The 13,773-nt window shown below is 47.3% G+C and overlaps 1 protein-coding gene across 1 annotated transcript in view; it reads left to right on the forward strand.

The window, feature by feature from the left end:
• FAM234B (family with sequence similarity 234 member B) overlaps positions 1-13,155 on the forward strand; it is a 35,893-nt gene extending 22,738 nt beyond the window's left edge. Inside the window, exons 6-13 of the mRNA XM_023256791.2 lie at positions 638-785; positions 1,146-1,287; positions 2,290-2,433; positions 2,597-2,678; positions 5,665-5,820; positions 8,161-8,278; positions 9,834-10,054; positions 10,636-13,155. Coding sequence (XP_023112559.1) covers positions 638-785; positions 1,146-1,287; positions 2,290-2,433; positions 2,597-2,678; positions 5,665-5,820; positions 8,161-8,278; positions 9,834-10,054; positions 10,636-10,641 — 1,017 coding nt within the window. The 3' untranslated portion in view covers positions 10,642-13,155. The remainder of the gene's footprint in view (positions 1-637; positions 786-1,145; positions 1,288-2,289; positions 2,434-2,596; positions 2,679-5,664; positions 5,821-8,160; positions 8,279-9,833; positions 10,055-10,635) is intronic.
• The last annotated feature ends 618 nt before the right edge of the window (positions 13,156-13,773 follow it).

The following is a 13,773-nucleotide window of genomic DNA, read 5'->3' on the forward strand; positions in this document are numbered from 1 at the left end:
ACTGACCTGCAGGCCTGATTTGGCCCACTGCTTGTTTTTCTAAAGTTTTATTAGAGCACAGTCATGCCTCTTCATTTATTATTATCGATGGCTGCTCTCACCCTATGGTGGTTGACTAGTTGCTACAGAAATCATCTGAGTTGCAAAACCTAAAATATCCACCTTTTGACTCTTCACAGGATAGGTTTGCTTATCTCTGCTTGAGGGTTGAGAGTGGCCAGGCTAGACATGTAATGTTATGATGGGAGAGACTGCCCGTGTTGATTTTAGTTGGGACCAAATATTACTGGGGATTTCTGGGTATGAGAATAGAGACCCAGCAGTCAGCTGTCCTATACTTAGCTCTCGGCTAGAACTCTGTGCCTCAGAAGACTGTTAATCAGCAACAACCATGCTTCAGAGAAATTGCCTGAGCTACCATGAAGATGCTTTTTGCACATATCTAACAAGGAATGGGACATTGGCTTCATTTTCTTGCTTCCAGGGAAAAAAAGGGAAGCAGGTTTGGCTTTGTGCTGTGCAACTTTGGGAAGTGTTTCTGAACCCTTAGCTAATCAGAGCGCAGTGACTTCTGTAGAAGCTACTCGATTAGGAGACGATATGACATCTATTGACTCCCGTTTTTTTGCTTCTTCAGCCAGATCTGTGCTTTCTGCTGGTGTCTGGCCGGACAGGGAGTCCGGTGGGCCGACCTGTGAAGTACAACATCGTGGGCGTGGGGAATCTGATTGGTCCTCAGGTTTACGTCACCACAAACGGGGCTGTCTATATCCTTTTTGGCTTTGGTAAGAATTAAGTGTAGTTTTGCTGCTGTTCCCCATCTGTGTGTGTGCGTTAGGCCTCCCTTTTGAGACAATGAAAGCTCGGGAATTGCTGTCACCAGCCCTATTGCCACCTCCTGTCCCAGGGGCCTCTCACTCTCCCCCACCCATTGCGGGTTATTAACTCTGCTTTTCTCAGCTGCCTTCTCCAAAGACTGTGCAGCATCTGCTTAATCACTTCTCCAGTTACTCCATGTTGGATATGTACTGGGTGGGCTATATTAGACCCATCTGATTCGGCTCTGTGTCTCTTGCTCAGATCCTCACCCTGGGAGAGTTCTAGTAAATTCAACTTCTCAGTGTTGGTTCTTCCTGTGGTGCTAGGAAATATCCAAGCTGTCGCCCTGCGGGACATTTTTGTTCAGGCCCAAAATCGAGACAGCTTACCACCTTCTCTGCAGATAGAAGAGCCAGAATGGGAGAAGCGAAGATCTATCAACCTGTCTGAGCTCATTGACATTTACAGGTAGGGCAGATGTCTGACTTTGTCACAGTGAGATCTGAGATCTCATGTGTTATGGAGTCTCCAAGTTTGGTTGGGCTGGTGAATAAGTGGGCAGAAGTTTGGGGGGAAACAGTGCTGCCCTTAATATACCATCTTCTGGTCTGGTGAGTTAGAAACTTTCTTTTCTTGGTAACATAATGTGTTGATAGCTATGTGTTGGGGATCATGATTTGTGATCACTCTGCACATAGGTTGCAAAGAAGGATATTTGTTTAGGGTTCTGAGAGTGGGATAGGTGAGACTGGGAACCCTTCAGGTAGGGAGACAGATTTATTTAAAATACCTGCGTGTAAAACTGTGCTGAAGCATCTGCCCTACTCTTTTTCTGTGTTTTTCTCTTAGTTAAAAACTCATTTTGGCAGAAGCAAGGCTAGCATCCATGAAATCTTATTTTTTATTTTTGTTTATTTCTTAATCCAAAGCATGCCATTTTCCACATGGAGTGGATTTTACCCATTTAACCCCAGGCCTGGATGGTAATTGTCTTCATTCTATTCTGTCAGAAGTTTCAAATCATTTTCTAGCATTTTCTCTGGCAGTATCACATTGTTTCAGTCAGTTTGGCAGTTGTTAAATAGAATCGTCCCAGTTGTCCAGACAGAGAAATAATTTGATGCAGTGTCAAGTGAGTTGCTGTCCAAGCTTAGTGACAGTTTCAGGCCTCCTGTCCAGGTTTCCATCCGCCTTCCTTGCCATTATCCTTGGCTCTGTTATCTTTCCCAGGGCGTCTAACATCAGAGATATGGCTCTGCAGCGCTTCTCCTGGGAGTTCCTTTTGAACTTGCATGAATTCTCTAGGGATGTTTGGTTTCTAAACTGACATTCCCTGGAATGACAGAGTGCCCACCTGATGAGATAATGGTGGGAGATGAATACAAGAGTACCAAGACCAAAAGCCCAAGCTGGTGGGTTGGGAATCTCATCCCAGCTGGAGGCTAACTGTTGGGCTTTTGTTTAATTCAGTGATGGTGTCGAGCTACTCCAGATGGTGAAGGCACCTGATTCCAACTGCAGCAACCTCCTGATTACAGCCAGACAAGGCCTTGTCCTGCTGCGGGGGCAAAATCTGACACCTTCCTGGACATTGAGCCTGCAAGGCCTGCACAGGTTTGCAGCATGTTCCTCTGTGTGTTTGCCGTTCTGATCCGCTTTCCCATGTGTCAAAATTCCTCAGAACAATCGCTTGATATGTGGGGCCATGCAGGAGAAGAGAATTCCTTGGTTTCCTCTTCTTCTTATTCACCACTGATCGCTGTGTTCTCATTTGCAGCCAGCCTACTCCTGGGTATTTCACTGATGATCAGACGTTAGACTTCCTTCTACAGATACAGGATGGAGTTGGGATGAAAAAGGTAAAACTTTGGGACTCAAATCAATTGAAACATATATAAGGTATATATGTTGTGTCCAGCCATATGCTAGGCCCTGTGAGAAATAAAAAGAACCTAAAATTTGGTCCCTTCCTTCAGAGAACTCAAACTCTGGCTGATGGATAAAATGAAAACTCACAATTCGGTGCTACAATCTATAGCATTGGAAGCCTGTCTTGCTAACTTCCTTCCTGTACATGAGTTCCCACTTCTGGATTCTTTTTTTTTTCCTTTTAAAAAAATTTTTTTTTGGGGCGCCTGGGTGGCTCAGTCGGTTAAGCGGCCGACTTTGGCTCAGGTCACGATCTCGCGGTCCGTGAGTTCGAGCCCCGTGTCAGGCTCTGTGCTGACAGCTCAGAGCCTGGAGCCTGTTTCAGATTCTGTGTCTCCCTCTCTCTGACCCTCCCCCGTTCATGCTTTGTCTCTCTCTGTCTCAAAAATAAATAAATGTTAAAAAAAAAAATTAAAAAAAAATTTTTTTTTTTAGTGTTTATTTGTTTTTGAGAGACAGAGACAGCGTGAGCAGGCAAGGGGCAGAGAGAGAGGGAGATACAGAATCTGAAGCAGGCTCCAGGCTCTGAGCTGTCAGCACAGAGCCTGAAGTGAGGCTCGAACTCACAAACCACGAGATCATGACCTGAGCCGAAGTCGGACGCTTAACCGACTGAGCCACCCAGGTGCTGCCCGCCTCCCCGCCGCCCTCCCCACCCCCCTTTCTGGATTCTTAACTCACAGTTAGGCAATAGGAACCTTCTGAAGTCTCTTGGTGGGGAAAGGCAGGCATAAATGAACTTAGTACTTCAGTACATATCTTCCCAAGATTTCAGAGAAGGCAGGATATCTGGGGTGGTTGGGTTGTTATGAAAGACTTAACAAAGGAGGGAAAGATGATGAGCAGAACCTGGAAAGCTGAACCACATTTATATGAGGAAGGGTGGTTGGGAAGGCTTGTTAGGTTAGAAACACTGACACCAGTGGCCCAGAGACAGAATGGTATGGCATGTTCCATAGGTCTTCCTGATTTTATGTGAGATTGCATATTATGAGGTTATAATGATTGGATAGACAGTTTTCATTCTTATTATAGGGAGAATTAGAGTTTTTAAAATTTCTTTTTTATAACTGACCAATCTTTTCAGTTTATCTTTACTGTAACATATATATTTATATATTATGCCCTGTTCCCTGTGAGCAAACAAAACACTTAATCATCTCCTCTAATATCTGCCAAGTTCCGTGCCAGATGCACAGATGATGTCTGTGGAGGCACAGCAGTAATGAAGACAAGGTCCTGGTTTTGTGTAGTTCATAGTCTTTGGGGTGCCTGTATGCACACAGCCCTACCACATCGTGGTGGGTAGGTAAAGGAGGTCTGCACAATGCCATGGGGACGTGGGGAGCAGATAGAGTGCAGGGAGTCAAGAGGTGCTTCATGTTGGTTGCAGGTGAGATGTTCAAATCATGAAAGCAGAGAAGTGGTTTGCTGGGTCGGTATATAAGGGTAGGCCAAGGGGTATTTCCTCCAGAGAGATCAGAGTGAGCTCAGCTGATGATGGAGGGCCCTGAAAAGCAAGGCTGCAGAATTTAGGTGATGTATTGGAGGCAGTAGGGTTATTTGGTCATGAGTGGAGGACAGAGCCGATGATAGAAGCATCACTTCAGGGAGCAGTTCCAGCAGTGCTGTCCAGGAAGGAAGCGATGTCTGGTTGTGTTTCAAAAAGATTTCAGGTAGAGATTGGAATTTCCATGGGCATTCCAGCGGGATTAAGGGAGAAGGGGATATGTAGCTTGCTTAAGAGCTGAGATGCTGAGGGTTTGGACCTGGAATTTAATCCTGGCTCCACTACTTGCTAGTGACCTTGGGTGAATTACATAATCTCACCCAACTGCAGATTCCACATCGCTTTATAAAGTGGGAGTATCACCTATCTTCATAGGGTTATTATGACAGCTAAATAATATGTGTGACTGGATAAAATTTTTTAGTGTGGTGTCTCAAGACTTTTCTCCTCAGGCTGCCGGAGGGAATCTTGAACTGCTGGCTCAGGGGAGTTTGTCCCTCTGTGTGGTTCCAGGACCTTCCATGAGGCAGAGTCCGAGCACGGACAAAGAAGGGCAGGACCCAGAGGCTGGAAGAATAGGGAAGTGATTGTTGCCAGAGCTACAGTCCTTCCGTTTATCCAAGAACAGACCCTTGAGGAGAAGGGCCATAAAGACAGGGGCTAGAGGTGGATGGGGAGTTTCTTGTGGATTTTGGCCAAGAAGAGCCTCTAAAACTGTGAGGTATGAGGTATTTGGGGTGACAAGGAGATAGCAATGTGTCAGGGATGATGAGTTCAGGCCCCTTAATTGTCCTTTGAGAGACGCAGCTGAGGAGTAAATCTAAGTAAACTAAGTGAATCTCTTAGTTTATGTGTTCATCTGTTTAGATGTGCTCTTTTGAATTTGAGACCACCCTGGGGCTGAGCTACATGTGCCGTGACATCATCAAACCCAGAAAGCTTTTAGCACAGCCCATAGGACTTGCGTCCACTTAGTCATTGTTCCCTAAAGTGGTGGCTGCAGTGGTGGGAGGGAAGGAGCGGGAGGAGGTGCTCCCCTCCAAGGGCCGCTCTCTGTCGGAGCACCGTCACAGACCCTGAACAATCTGAGTGCCTTCCTGTCCCGGGCCTCCACCCTCTCACCCTGAGAATGAGAGGTGGATCAGATGATTAACATCTCCTTCCCACTGGAGAATTCTACAATCCTTTAAACTCTACAAAATGGAGACAACAGCTGCTGCTAAGCGGGGCTTGGTCCCTAGGCCTTATATAATGCTCTCCGAACACCCAGTTTGTTCACATGTAATAAGCTCAACCTGTTAATACATGTGTCATTTGGATCTCTGCGGGTTTTCTTTGCTCTGTGTGTTTTCTTGGCCTGCTGCCTTTCTGGAGACGGGCTGTACTCACAGGCTCCTCTTCTGCAGATGATGGTGGTGGATGGGGACTCGGGCTCTGTTACCTGGACCTACAACGCTCCCTGCCACATGAAGGAAACGCCAACCACCTCGGCGGTTACTTCAGATCAGAAGTCTGTCTTCCTCTTCTGGGCCGAGGGGATGTCGGCGGTATCTCCCAGTTCTGTAAGTGGGCCTGGGGGGTGGGGGCTTTTGTCACTTGGTGAGGTGATGGCTGCTCTGCTGGGCTGATTGGGCCTGCGGGGATCCATGGAGCCGCCATGCTTCCGGGGGGCGGGGGTGGATCACAGCAGCAGCACTCGAGCAGGCAGGGCAAGACCCTGCTTCCTCCTGAGCGCTGCTTGTCCTGGCCTTCCTCTCGGCCGAGCATCGTGCAAGCCGACAGCCCCTGGCTGCTGGCTGCTGACAGTGGGAGGCTAGATAAAGGATAGGTCTTCTAAAGCCACAAGGTCCAGATTTCCAGATGATCCATCTGTGCCACAGTCGAAGAGAACTAACTGTGACTGGTCTGGAATGGGCAGAGGAGGTCTCATGGAGGGTGAGGCTGGGCTTTGAGGCGAATAAACGGAGCCTGCAGAAATGGTGTGGGGCTGGGATGGCAAGCAGTTGGAGAGGATGACGAGGCTGAGGTTGAGAGTTTACCCGGGGGAAGTGTGGGAGAGAAGGTCCTATGCCCAGAAGGCAGATTTTGGAATGTCTTAAGTGCTATACACAGCATTTCAGTGGGGCTGATGAGGCAGGGTGCCACCTGTATTAGGTGCCTGGGAGTTTTTGGTAAGACCCACCCTGAATGAGTTCAATTAAACACGTCTTGACCAGCACTCACTCTGCGCCAGATGCCGTGATCTCTGTAGGGACCTAAGGATAGCCTGGAAAGAGTGCTGGTCCTCTAGAGGAGAAGGCAGATGGTCCCCAGATGGGGGGGGGACCCCAAAAGATCAAGAGTCCTGAGTTCATCAGCCGTGCACTCTTGGACGGGCCACCTCACTTTTCTGAGCCTTATGCTCTTTATCTGTCAGTGAAGATGCTAATATGTTCCAGTTTGAGGATCAGATTTACTCAAAATCTAGGTTTTAGTCCTAATTCTGTTCTGCCCCAACGTGTGCCCACGAATAGTTTGCCTGACATTTTAAACTTCCCGGTTTCCTCATTTAATAAAATGAGGGGATTGGAGCAAGTGACTCTCAAATGTCTATAACCAGAAAACAAAGGCATGTCACAAATGCCGCAAAGGAAGCACAAATAAGAGGTTTAGGTGGAAGCACAAAAGGAGAGGATATTAATTTTGTCTGGGGCAGTTAGAGAGCTTTTTGTGAAAGGGGTGGCGTTTAGGTGTGGGACCTAAGGCTGAGAATTGTATTAGTGCGTGGAAATGGGCTGCAGGGATTGTTAGACAGTCTAAGGGGGAAATAGGTTGGCAGAGGTTAGAGAGGGCAAGGGCAGTAGAGGTTGCTGAAGCATGGGTGGGCAGGTAAATAATTGTAGGAAGAGGCTGGAAATGGCAGATTTGGATTAAATGCCATTAGACCTTGGTTTTCAGGCTAGGAATTTGGGCTCCATTCCCTAGGCAGTGAGGAGGGTGTTTGACTCCTTGCTTGTCACGTGGACAGAGCCAGAGGTCTGTCCTCTCAAGCCTGGGCTCCTGAGCGTGTGTGTGGAAAACGCCCTCTTCTGTGTGGTGGTGGGAGCGTGGCTGCAAGCTTCCCACCTGTGTTTCTCCTCACTCAGTGGACTTCTTATGCTAAGAATATGGGGTTCTACTTCCTCCACTAGCAGAGCCCCAGGATGCTCCCAGGGGAGGGGAGGTCCTCGAGGAGCTTGGTAGAGCAGTCATTTACTAACCCATCCGTGGTATTTTTGTGTATTAACAACCGAATGGCTGCACACGTGCAAGAATGGAATGTCATCCTTGCGCAAAAGTCACACCGGTAAAGGAAGGGCCAATGTGCATGTCTTCTGCAAAGACGACTGACACTTGGGCCTTGGAATTTTTTTTTTTTAATGATTTGCTTCTGTGTGGCCAATGCTCTGTTTATCTCAGGAACTGAGAGAAGAGTTTTGTGGATTTTAGCTTGACACTTGTAATTGGCTTTAATACCCAGTGAGAGGAGACAGATGTCTTTTCAAACATACATTTTGTCTCCACAAAGCCCCACCTACTGCAAGAGATGTTGTAATACTCCACGGGCAGAAGACTGGGAGCCGCCCCACCAAACTTCTCTCCTGGGGCATGCACATTTCTGTTCTTCTTTTTCTCATAAGGGAGAGGGCATTTTCCAGCTCTAGTGGTTTGAAGAAATTAGTGGTTAGTCTGTTTTGAGCCCTTTGAAATATGTGGAGTTTTTATATGGGAGTTTTTCTCAAACACATGCTTGTATTTGGGGTCAGGTCGTAGCATCAGAGAGGAGTGAGTAATCACTGTCCCCTCTGCCCTTTTCATCCGAGGACCTCACATGTGGGAACGTAGAGTTACCTGCGTTCTTCCTTTTTGCTTCTCATTGTCAGGATGCCATCCCGGGAACTGGGCCACCCAGCCTTCACCACCTCTACCTCCTGCACCCAGCATTCCCCTCTCTTCTTCTCGATCTGGCCAATGCCACGGGCACAGTGACGGCTTCAGAGGGTGAGTCCCAGTGACAGTGGGGACTGCGTGCACAGCGAGGGGAGGAGATGTGCCGGCTGTGTGTGTGTGAGGGTACCACCGTCCTACCAGCGGAGGGATGTGTACTTTCAAATGACAGCTGAGCACTCCCATGCATTTTCCCTGGCGCCCTGGTGCCCAGGGCCATGACCGGAGTGCTCCCTCTGGGAGGAGCACTTGGCTCACAGGCTGAGGACCCAATTCTCTGAATAGGCCTGAAAGCCGAGGGCCAGTGCAGCCCCATGTCCCAGAGGTTCTTGGGGGGATGTGATTCCCACAGCCACTCCTTCAGCAGACATTCACTGAGCATCACTTGTATGTCAGGCACCGTGCCAGGTGCTAGGAATACAAATAAGACTGGTTTCTCGACCTTCCAAGAGCTTAGGATTTAGAATTAACTGTGAGGGATATGATGGAGGTAGCATGTTGTCTCCAGGATATTGGTTTAGGATCAGTGGGAGGCTTTCTTTTGACTAGTACAAGTAAACATGCCCATTGCGTAGAAGTGGCTGCCAAGAGAAAAATCAAAAAGAAAAAAAAATTTTGCCGGAATCTGACCACTCATAATTGCTATTAACATTTTAGAAGTATTCCTCAGCTTTATATATGTATGTAAATAATACCATACAGCAAAATCTGGATCCTGTATTGGAGTCCTGTAATTCAGGTGGTCAAAGCTCTGGAAACTCAGCCACTGCCACCTCCTGGTCTGGAAGTGTCTGATGGTCTCCTCCACCGAGATCCTTTGCCTCTCTCTGGCCTAAGCGAGTCTGTAGTCCTCGCTGTGGGTATTGTGGAGAGGAAGACCAGACTGGCCCCTTTTCCTTTACTTCTGTGTTCTCTTGCCATTCACAGACTGGCTCACTGTGCACAAACTCATTTGCCTTGAGGTTAAAGCCAATGATTGTGGCTCTCAGTTTGTTGAGATACATCGGGAAGGACACCTGATCTGGAACTTGCAGGCATACTGGCCTGCTGGCTGTGTGTGTGGTGGGGGGCCGGGGTGGGGGAGAATCCTGTGATTGGATCTAAATGAGCCGTTTCTCAATGTTAGCATCAAATATTATTCAGTGAGGGCTAAATGATGGTGATTAAGAATCCAGACCATTTTTATGATCCCTGTTTTAAGGATGAGGCCAAATAAGCACTGGGGAGGCACATAGCTTCTGTGACCACGCACTGACAGTCCAGGAATTCTCAGAAGTTCTAGTTTGTCGTGCTCACTTTTTTACCAAATTGTCACCAGAGGTGGCATATCCTCATTTCCTGATTTGGGGTTTTCTTGGAAACAGCTTCAGAGAAGGAAAGGTTCAGAGACCGAGAGGAATGTGCTGGTTTGCCGGCCACCAGTCATTCCCACTGTGCACCCACTGCCTAGCTCAGTGCCCTGCATTTATTAGGTGCTCAATAAACTTTGTGTATGAATTAATGGAAGAGTAAATGAATGAATGAATCTAGCTGCTGAACCGAGCCACTCTCCTGTTAGCAGAAGTTTTTGGTCTTTATGTTAATTGCTCTTGTTTTTGTCCTTCCTCAGTTGGAATTAACGACCTCTGGAAAGATGCCTTTTATGTTACCAGGACAACAGGGCCCAGCTCCGAAGGCCACCCAGCACCCCTGGTGGTCAGCAAGCTCAGTCTACGGTGGGCGCTGATGGAAGGCCAGGTGGTCCAACTCGAGGATACCACCCCCAAAATTGGCCGCGGGGAGCTGCGAAGATTCCTCTCTAGGATAAAGTTTGTTGATCTTCCCTACCAGGTGAATCGCTTCTGAAAGAAATACTTGGTTACCACCGAGGGTTTGGGGCAAATACTACCAACCCCGACTTTGTTCTCTAGAAGGTAGGGAGAGTGGGAGTCTTCTTGGGTGTCAAGAACCAGTTGTTTTAGAGCAGCACTCTTTTCTCAGGGTGCTTCGTGACCATTCAGAAATATTCAATTGTTTTTAGCTGGGAATGGTACCATCTCCCTTAGGGGACATTTGGAAATGTGGGCTCATGGTTTTCACGGTCTCAGTGACTGAGGTGGGTGGCTTCTACTTTAATTTTCTGGGTTGGGCCTAGTGGTGCTAACGTCATGCAGTGATTGTGGCGGTTACTCCGGAGGATTATCTTGCTCCAAATGCTAATCCCCCACCCCTCAAATACTGTGGTCTAGTTCAGTGTTCATGAGTTTGTCATGGAAAAAGGTAAAGTCTCTGGACCTTTCCGGAAAGACTTATGAACTACTGGGGCTAGACAAAAGGACAGAAAAGTAGAGGAATAGCCTGACCTTTAGGTTTCCTCCAGTTCTCTACCATGAAAAAAATAAAGTCTCTGATGCTTGCGCTCTTTCCCCTAGATGTAGTCTGATGGAATCTTCAGTCTCAGAAGAAGTGAGCAGGGTGGTACTCTCTCTCCCCCATCAGCGCAGAGTCAGTGCTTTGGAGAGAAGGAAGACTTCAACCTCATTTTACCACGTCTGCGCAATTGTTGCAAAGCACTTTGGAAGGCGCATCAGAGTTCTTTGATGACAGCACCATCCATTTGGCTGGGGTATCTGACCTACGTTTTCAGTCCCTGCATTAACCCCCTCTGGGCACTCTGTGGATAGTATGCAAATGTGAATCTTCCATGTTGTTTTTTGTATGTCTAATTTATAAACTCTTACTGGGAAATTCCAGTGAAGTTCTTCCCCAGAACATTTTGTTTTGCATCATGCCACGCGTGTGTATGTATTAGTATTGTGATGAAACATTTTCTAGGTCTGTTTTAAGCTTCAGGGACCCGGTTTCTTGTCCTTCTGAAATACATCTGGGTTATTTGGTCATCTTGAGACGTCAGGTGCCCTGCCTCCAATATTCAGGGCCACTTGTCATTTCCCTCTGTATTCTCTCACCACCTGTACCTTGGCTTCTTCCCTACTTTAACAGCAGGGAGAAGACTGGCAGTGAGGGGCTGAGGTAGCCATCCAGCACTTTCTTATCATACAGAGCCTCCCTCCTCACACTTTCCATCTCTATATTCTTAGTTACCATAACCACCACCATATTCCTGTCAGAAGGGGAGCCAGAGAAGTATAGTTGGGGACCGACCTCTAACAATGGTATCCTGTGGTCTTGATTGTTCTGCCCTGCCCATCATGACCTTTTCACGGCAGTAACGTCAGGAGTGCTTGTGTGTGTGTGGTCCTTACGTGTGTGAAGTCAGGAACGATTGAGGTGGGTAGCCTTATGCCTGCCTCATCTCTACTCTGCTTTCTTAGCATCACCTACGGGGCATCCTCCTTATCGCCTCTCACTTGCCGAGATATTTTTGCTTTGCTTGCATGACAGCAAAGCTGTTTCTGGAGTTTTACTCTTGCTTGAGTCCAGTATGCAACCATTTTGCCTGCACATCTCCTTCCTGGTAGAGCCTTGGAAGCACTGTATTTTGGGAAAATTCCCATGTAAATATTATAACTTTTATAATTAAGTTCTTTGGAATTACTTCCAGTGCTTATTTCTTCCTTCTTCAATACATATGTCACTTCTATTAAGTTTTCTTCTGAACTTCTAGGTCATTGTTTGTATAGCAGAAAATCCCACGTTAGCCGGTGAAGAACTGCTTTTCTTCTTGAATAATTTTGATAGGTCATGCCCGAGTGCAACTCAGGTTCTGTCTTTGCTTGAGCCTTTGTGTTTTTAGCTTGTGTTAATAAAGGGAGTCCAGAAAATTTAGAGATTACAGAAATTTAGGGATCCCAGATTTAAAGGGATGTATGTTACTTGCCCACTGGTTGGCATTATGACATAACACGAGTTTGGTAGCACTAGCAGATTGGCCTGCGATGTTTCTTGGAAACCCCCTTGCCATAGTCTCTGAAAGCAAATCTGGTTTCAATACTTTGGGAAGCACGTGTGGGTCCAGCTTGTTGTAAACTTGGGGAAACAATTAATTAGATGAAAACCCAAGAGGATGGGGATGATTCTAGATTCATTTCTAGGGTTTGAATCTACTTGGGTGGAAGAGCCTAAGATCTTGTTTGGCCTAGTAGATAATTCTAAGGACTAATCTATAGTCAACTGAATACCTAAAGCTTGGGTTGTGGTCCTCTGGCCTGGGCTGAGCCATCTATGCCTAAACTTCGTTCTCTACCATGTTGAGGCTCTGTGGGAAGCCAGCCACTTTAGGTAGAGGAATAAAATGCAAGGTCATTTACGGAGGGTCTGCTCTGGGGGGATCCTTTTTGGTAGAAGATTGTGTTTATGCTGGGTGAGTCCCAGAACTATGTAAGAGGAAGCTAGGAAAGCATACATCCCTACATTCTTCGTGATGTGTTTACAGACTAACTTAACATAGGCTGTTTTGACTATAATTTTCCCTTTTTGCTAGACACAGTACAAGCTGTCGTCCCTCCTGCAGCCATGCAGAGGGTAGAAATGGTGGCTGAGGACTGAGGAAGCTTCATCTGACCAGCTTGGGTGCTGGTCTGTCAGATAGGTCCCCACCCTTCCTTCTCCTTACAGGCACCCACCCAACCTGACATCTAAGATAGGAAGAGCTCCTTCCTTCCCCCCACTCACAACATGGGGAGCCGGCAAGGCCAGCGTGACTGCCACTTAGGGATAGTAGTGACTTCTGCAAATGCAAGGGGCTTCCTTCGCCCAAGCTTTCCTCCTTGCTATCCTTACAGCCTCTTCGATCCTAGACGGCATCCCCCCGTCCCGTAGATGGTCTCTACTCCTCCTTGGCAGTGTGGGATGCTGATACCAACCCCCTTGAATGTGAATTGCTACTTTTATTGCCCATACTACAGAAGAGCCAGCTGGTATATGGTCAGGAAGCACTATTAAAAATGTGAATTGTTGCAGAACAAATAAAAATTATGTGTAGAAACGTGCTTGTGTGTTATCCTCATTCTCCTTAGCCATTGGAATGGTGTCTTTTCCCTTGCGGAAAAGAGAAACGGTGAGTGGGTGGATGAGTTGGGGCTCCAGAGAGGAGTGTGTGCTGTGGCCTTGTTCATTAGAGACATCTCCCTTACCATAAATCCCATGAGGAATAGCCTCAGTGGACCCTTTCTTGAAGTGGACCTGTCCCTGCATGCTGTGGGAGCCTTCTCGTGTATACTAGTCTCCTGGTGGCCTCTGGGTTAATACCTAATTAAACTTTTATTGGGTACCCTCCTACGTGGATGCAGGACACTGCAGCAGGCAGTGTGGAGGACATCTGTCCTACATGTCCAAGCTCCCGGAAGGGCCTTCGTTTTCCATTCTGAGGCTTCCAGGAAAATTCAAGTGCATTGTGAAAAGGTGAGTCACAATCACCTGTTGAGTTGCCCACGTCCATTCCTCCAAATCCCAGATAGATGACCAAACTGATAAACTCCTAAAGGACAGGGACTGTGCTGCTTAGCCCAGAACCTGGCACGTAACAAGCAATCAGTAAAGGAGAGGAGGTGATTCTGAACGTGGGAGATAGGGGGACGGTGAAACGAGACAGGAGACGGAGTGGGAAA

The sequence above is a fragment of the Felis catus genome, chromosome B4, assembly GCF_018350175.1.
Source record: "Felis catus isolate Fca126 chromosome B4, F.catus_Fca126_mat1.0, whole genome shotgun sequence".
Lineage (NCBI taxonomy): Eukaryota > Metazoa > Chordata > Mammalia > Carnivora > Felidae > Felis > Felis catus.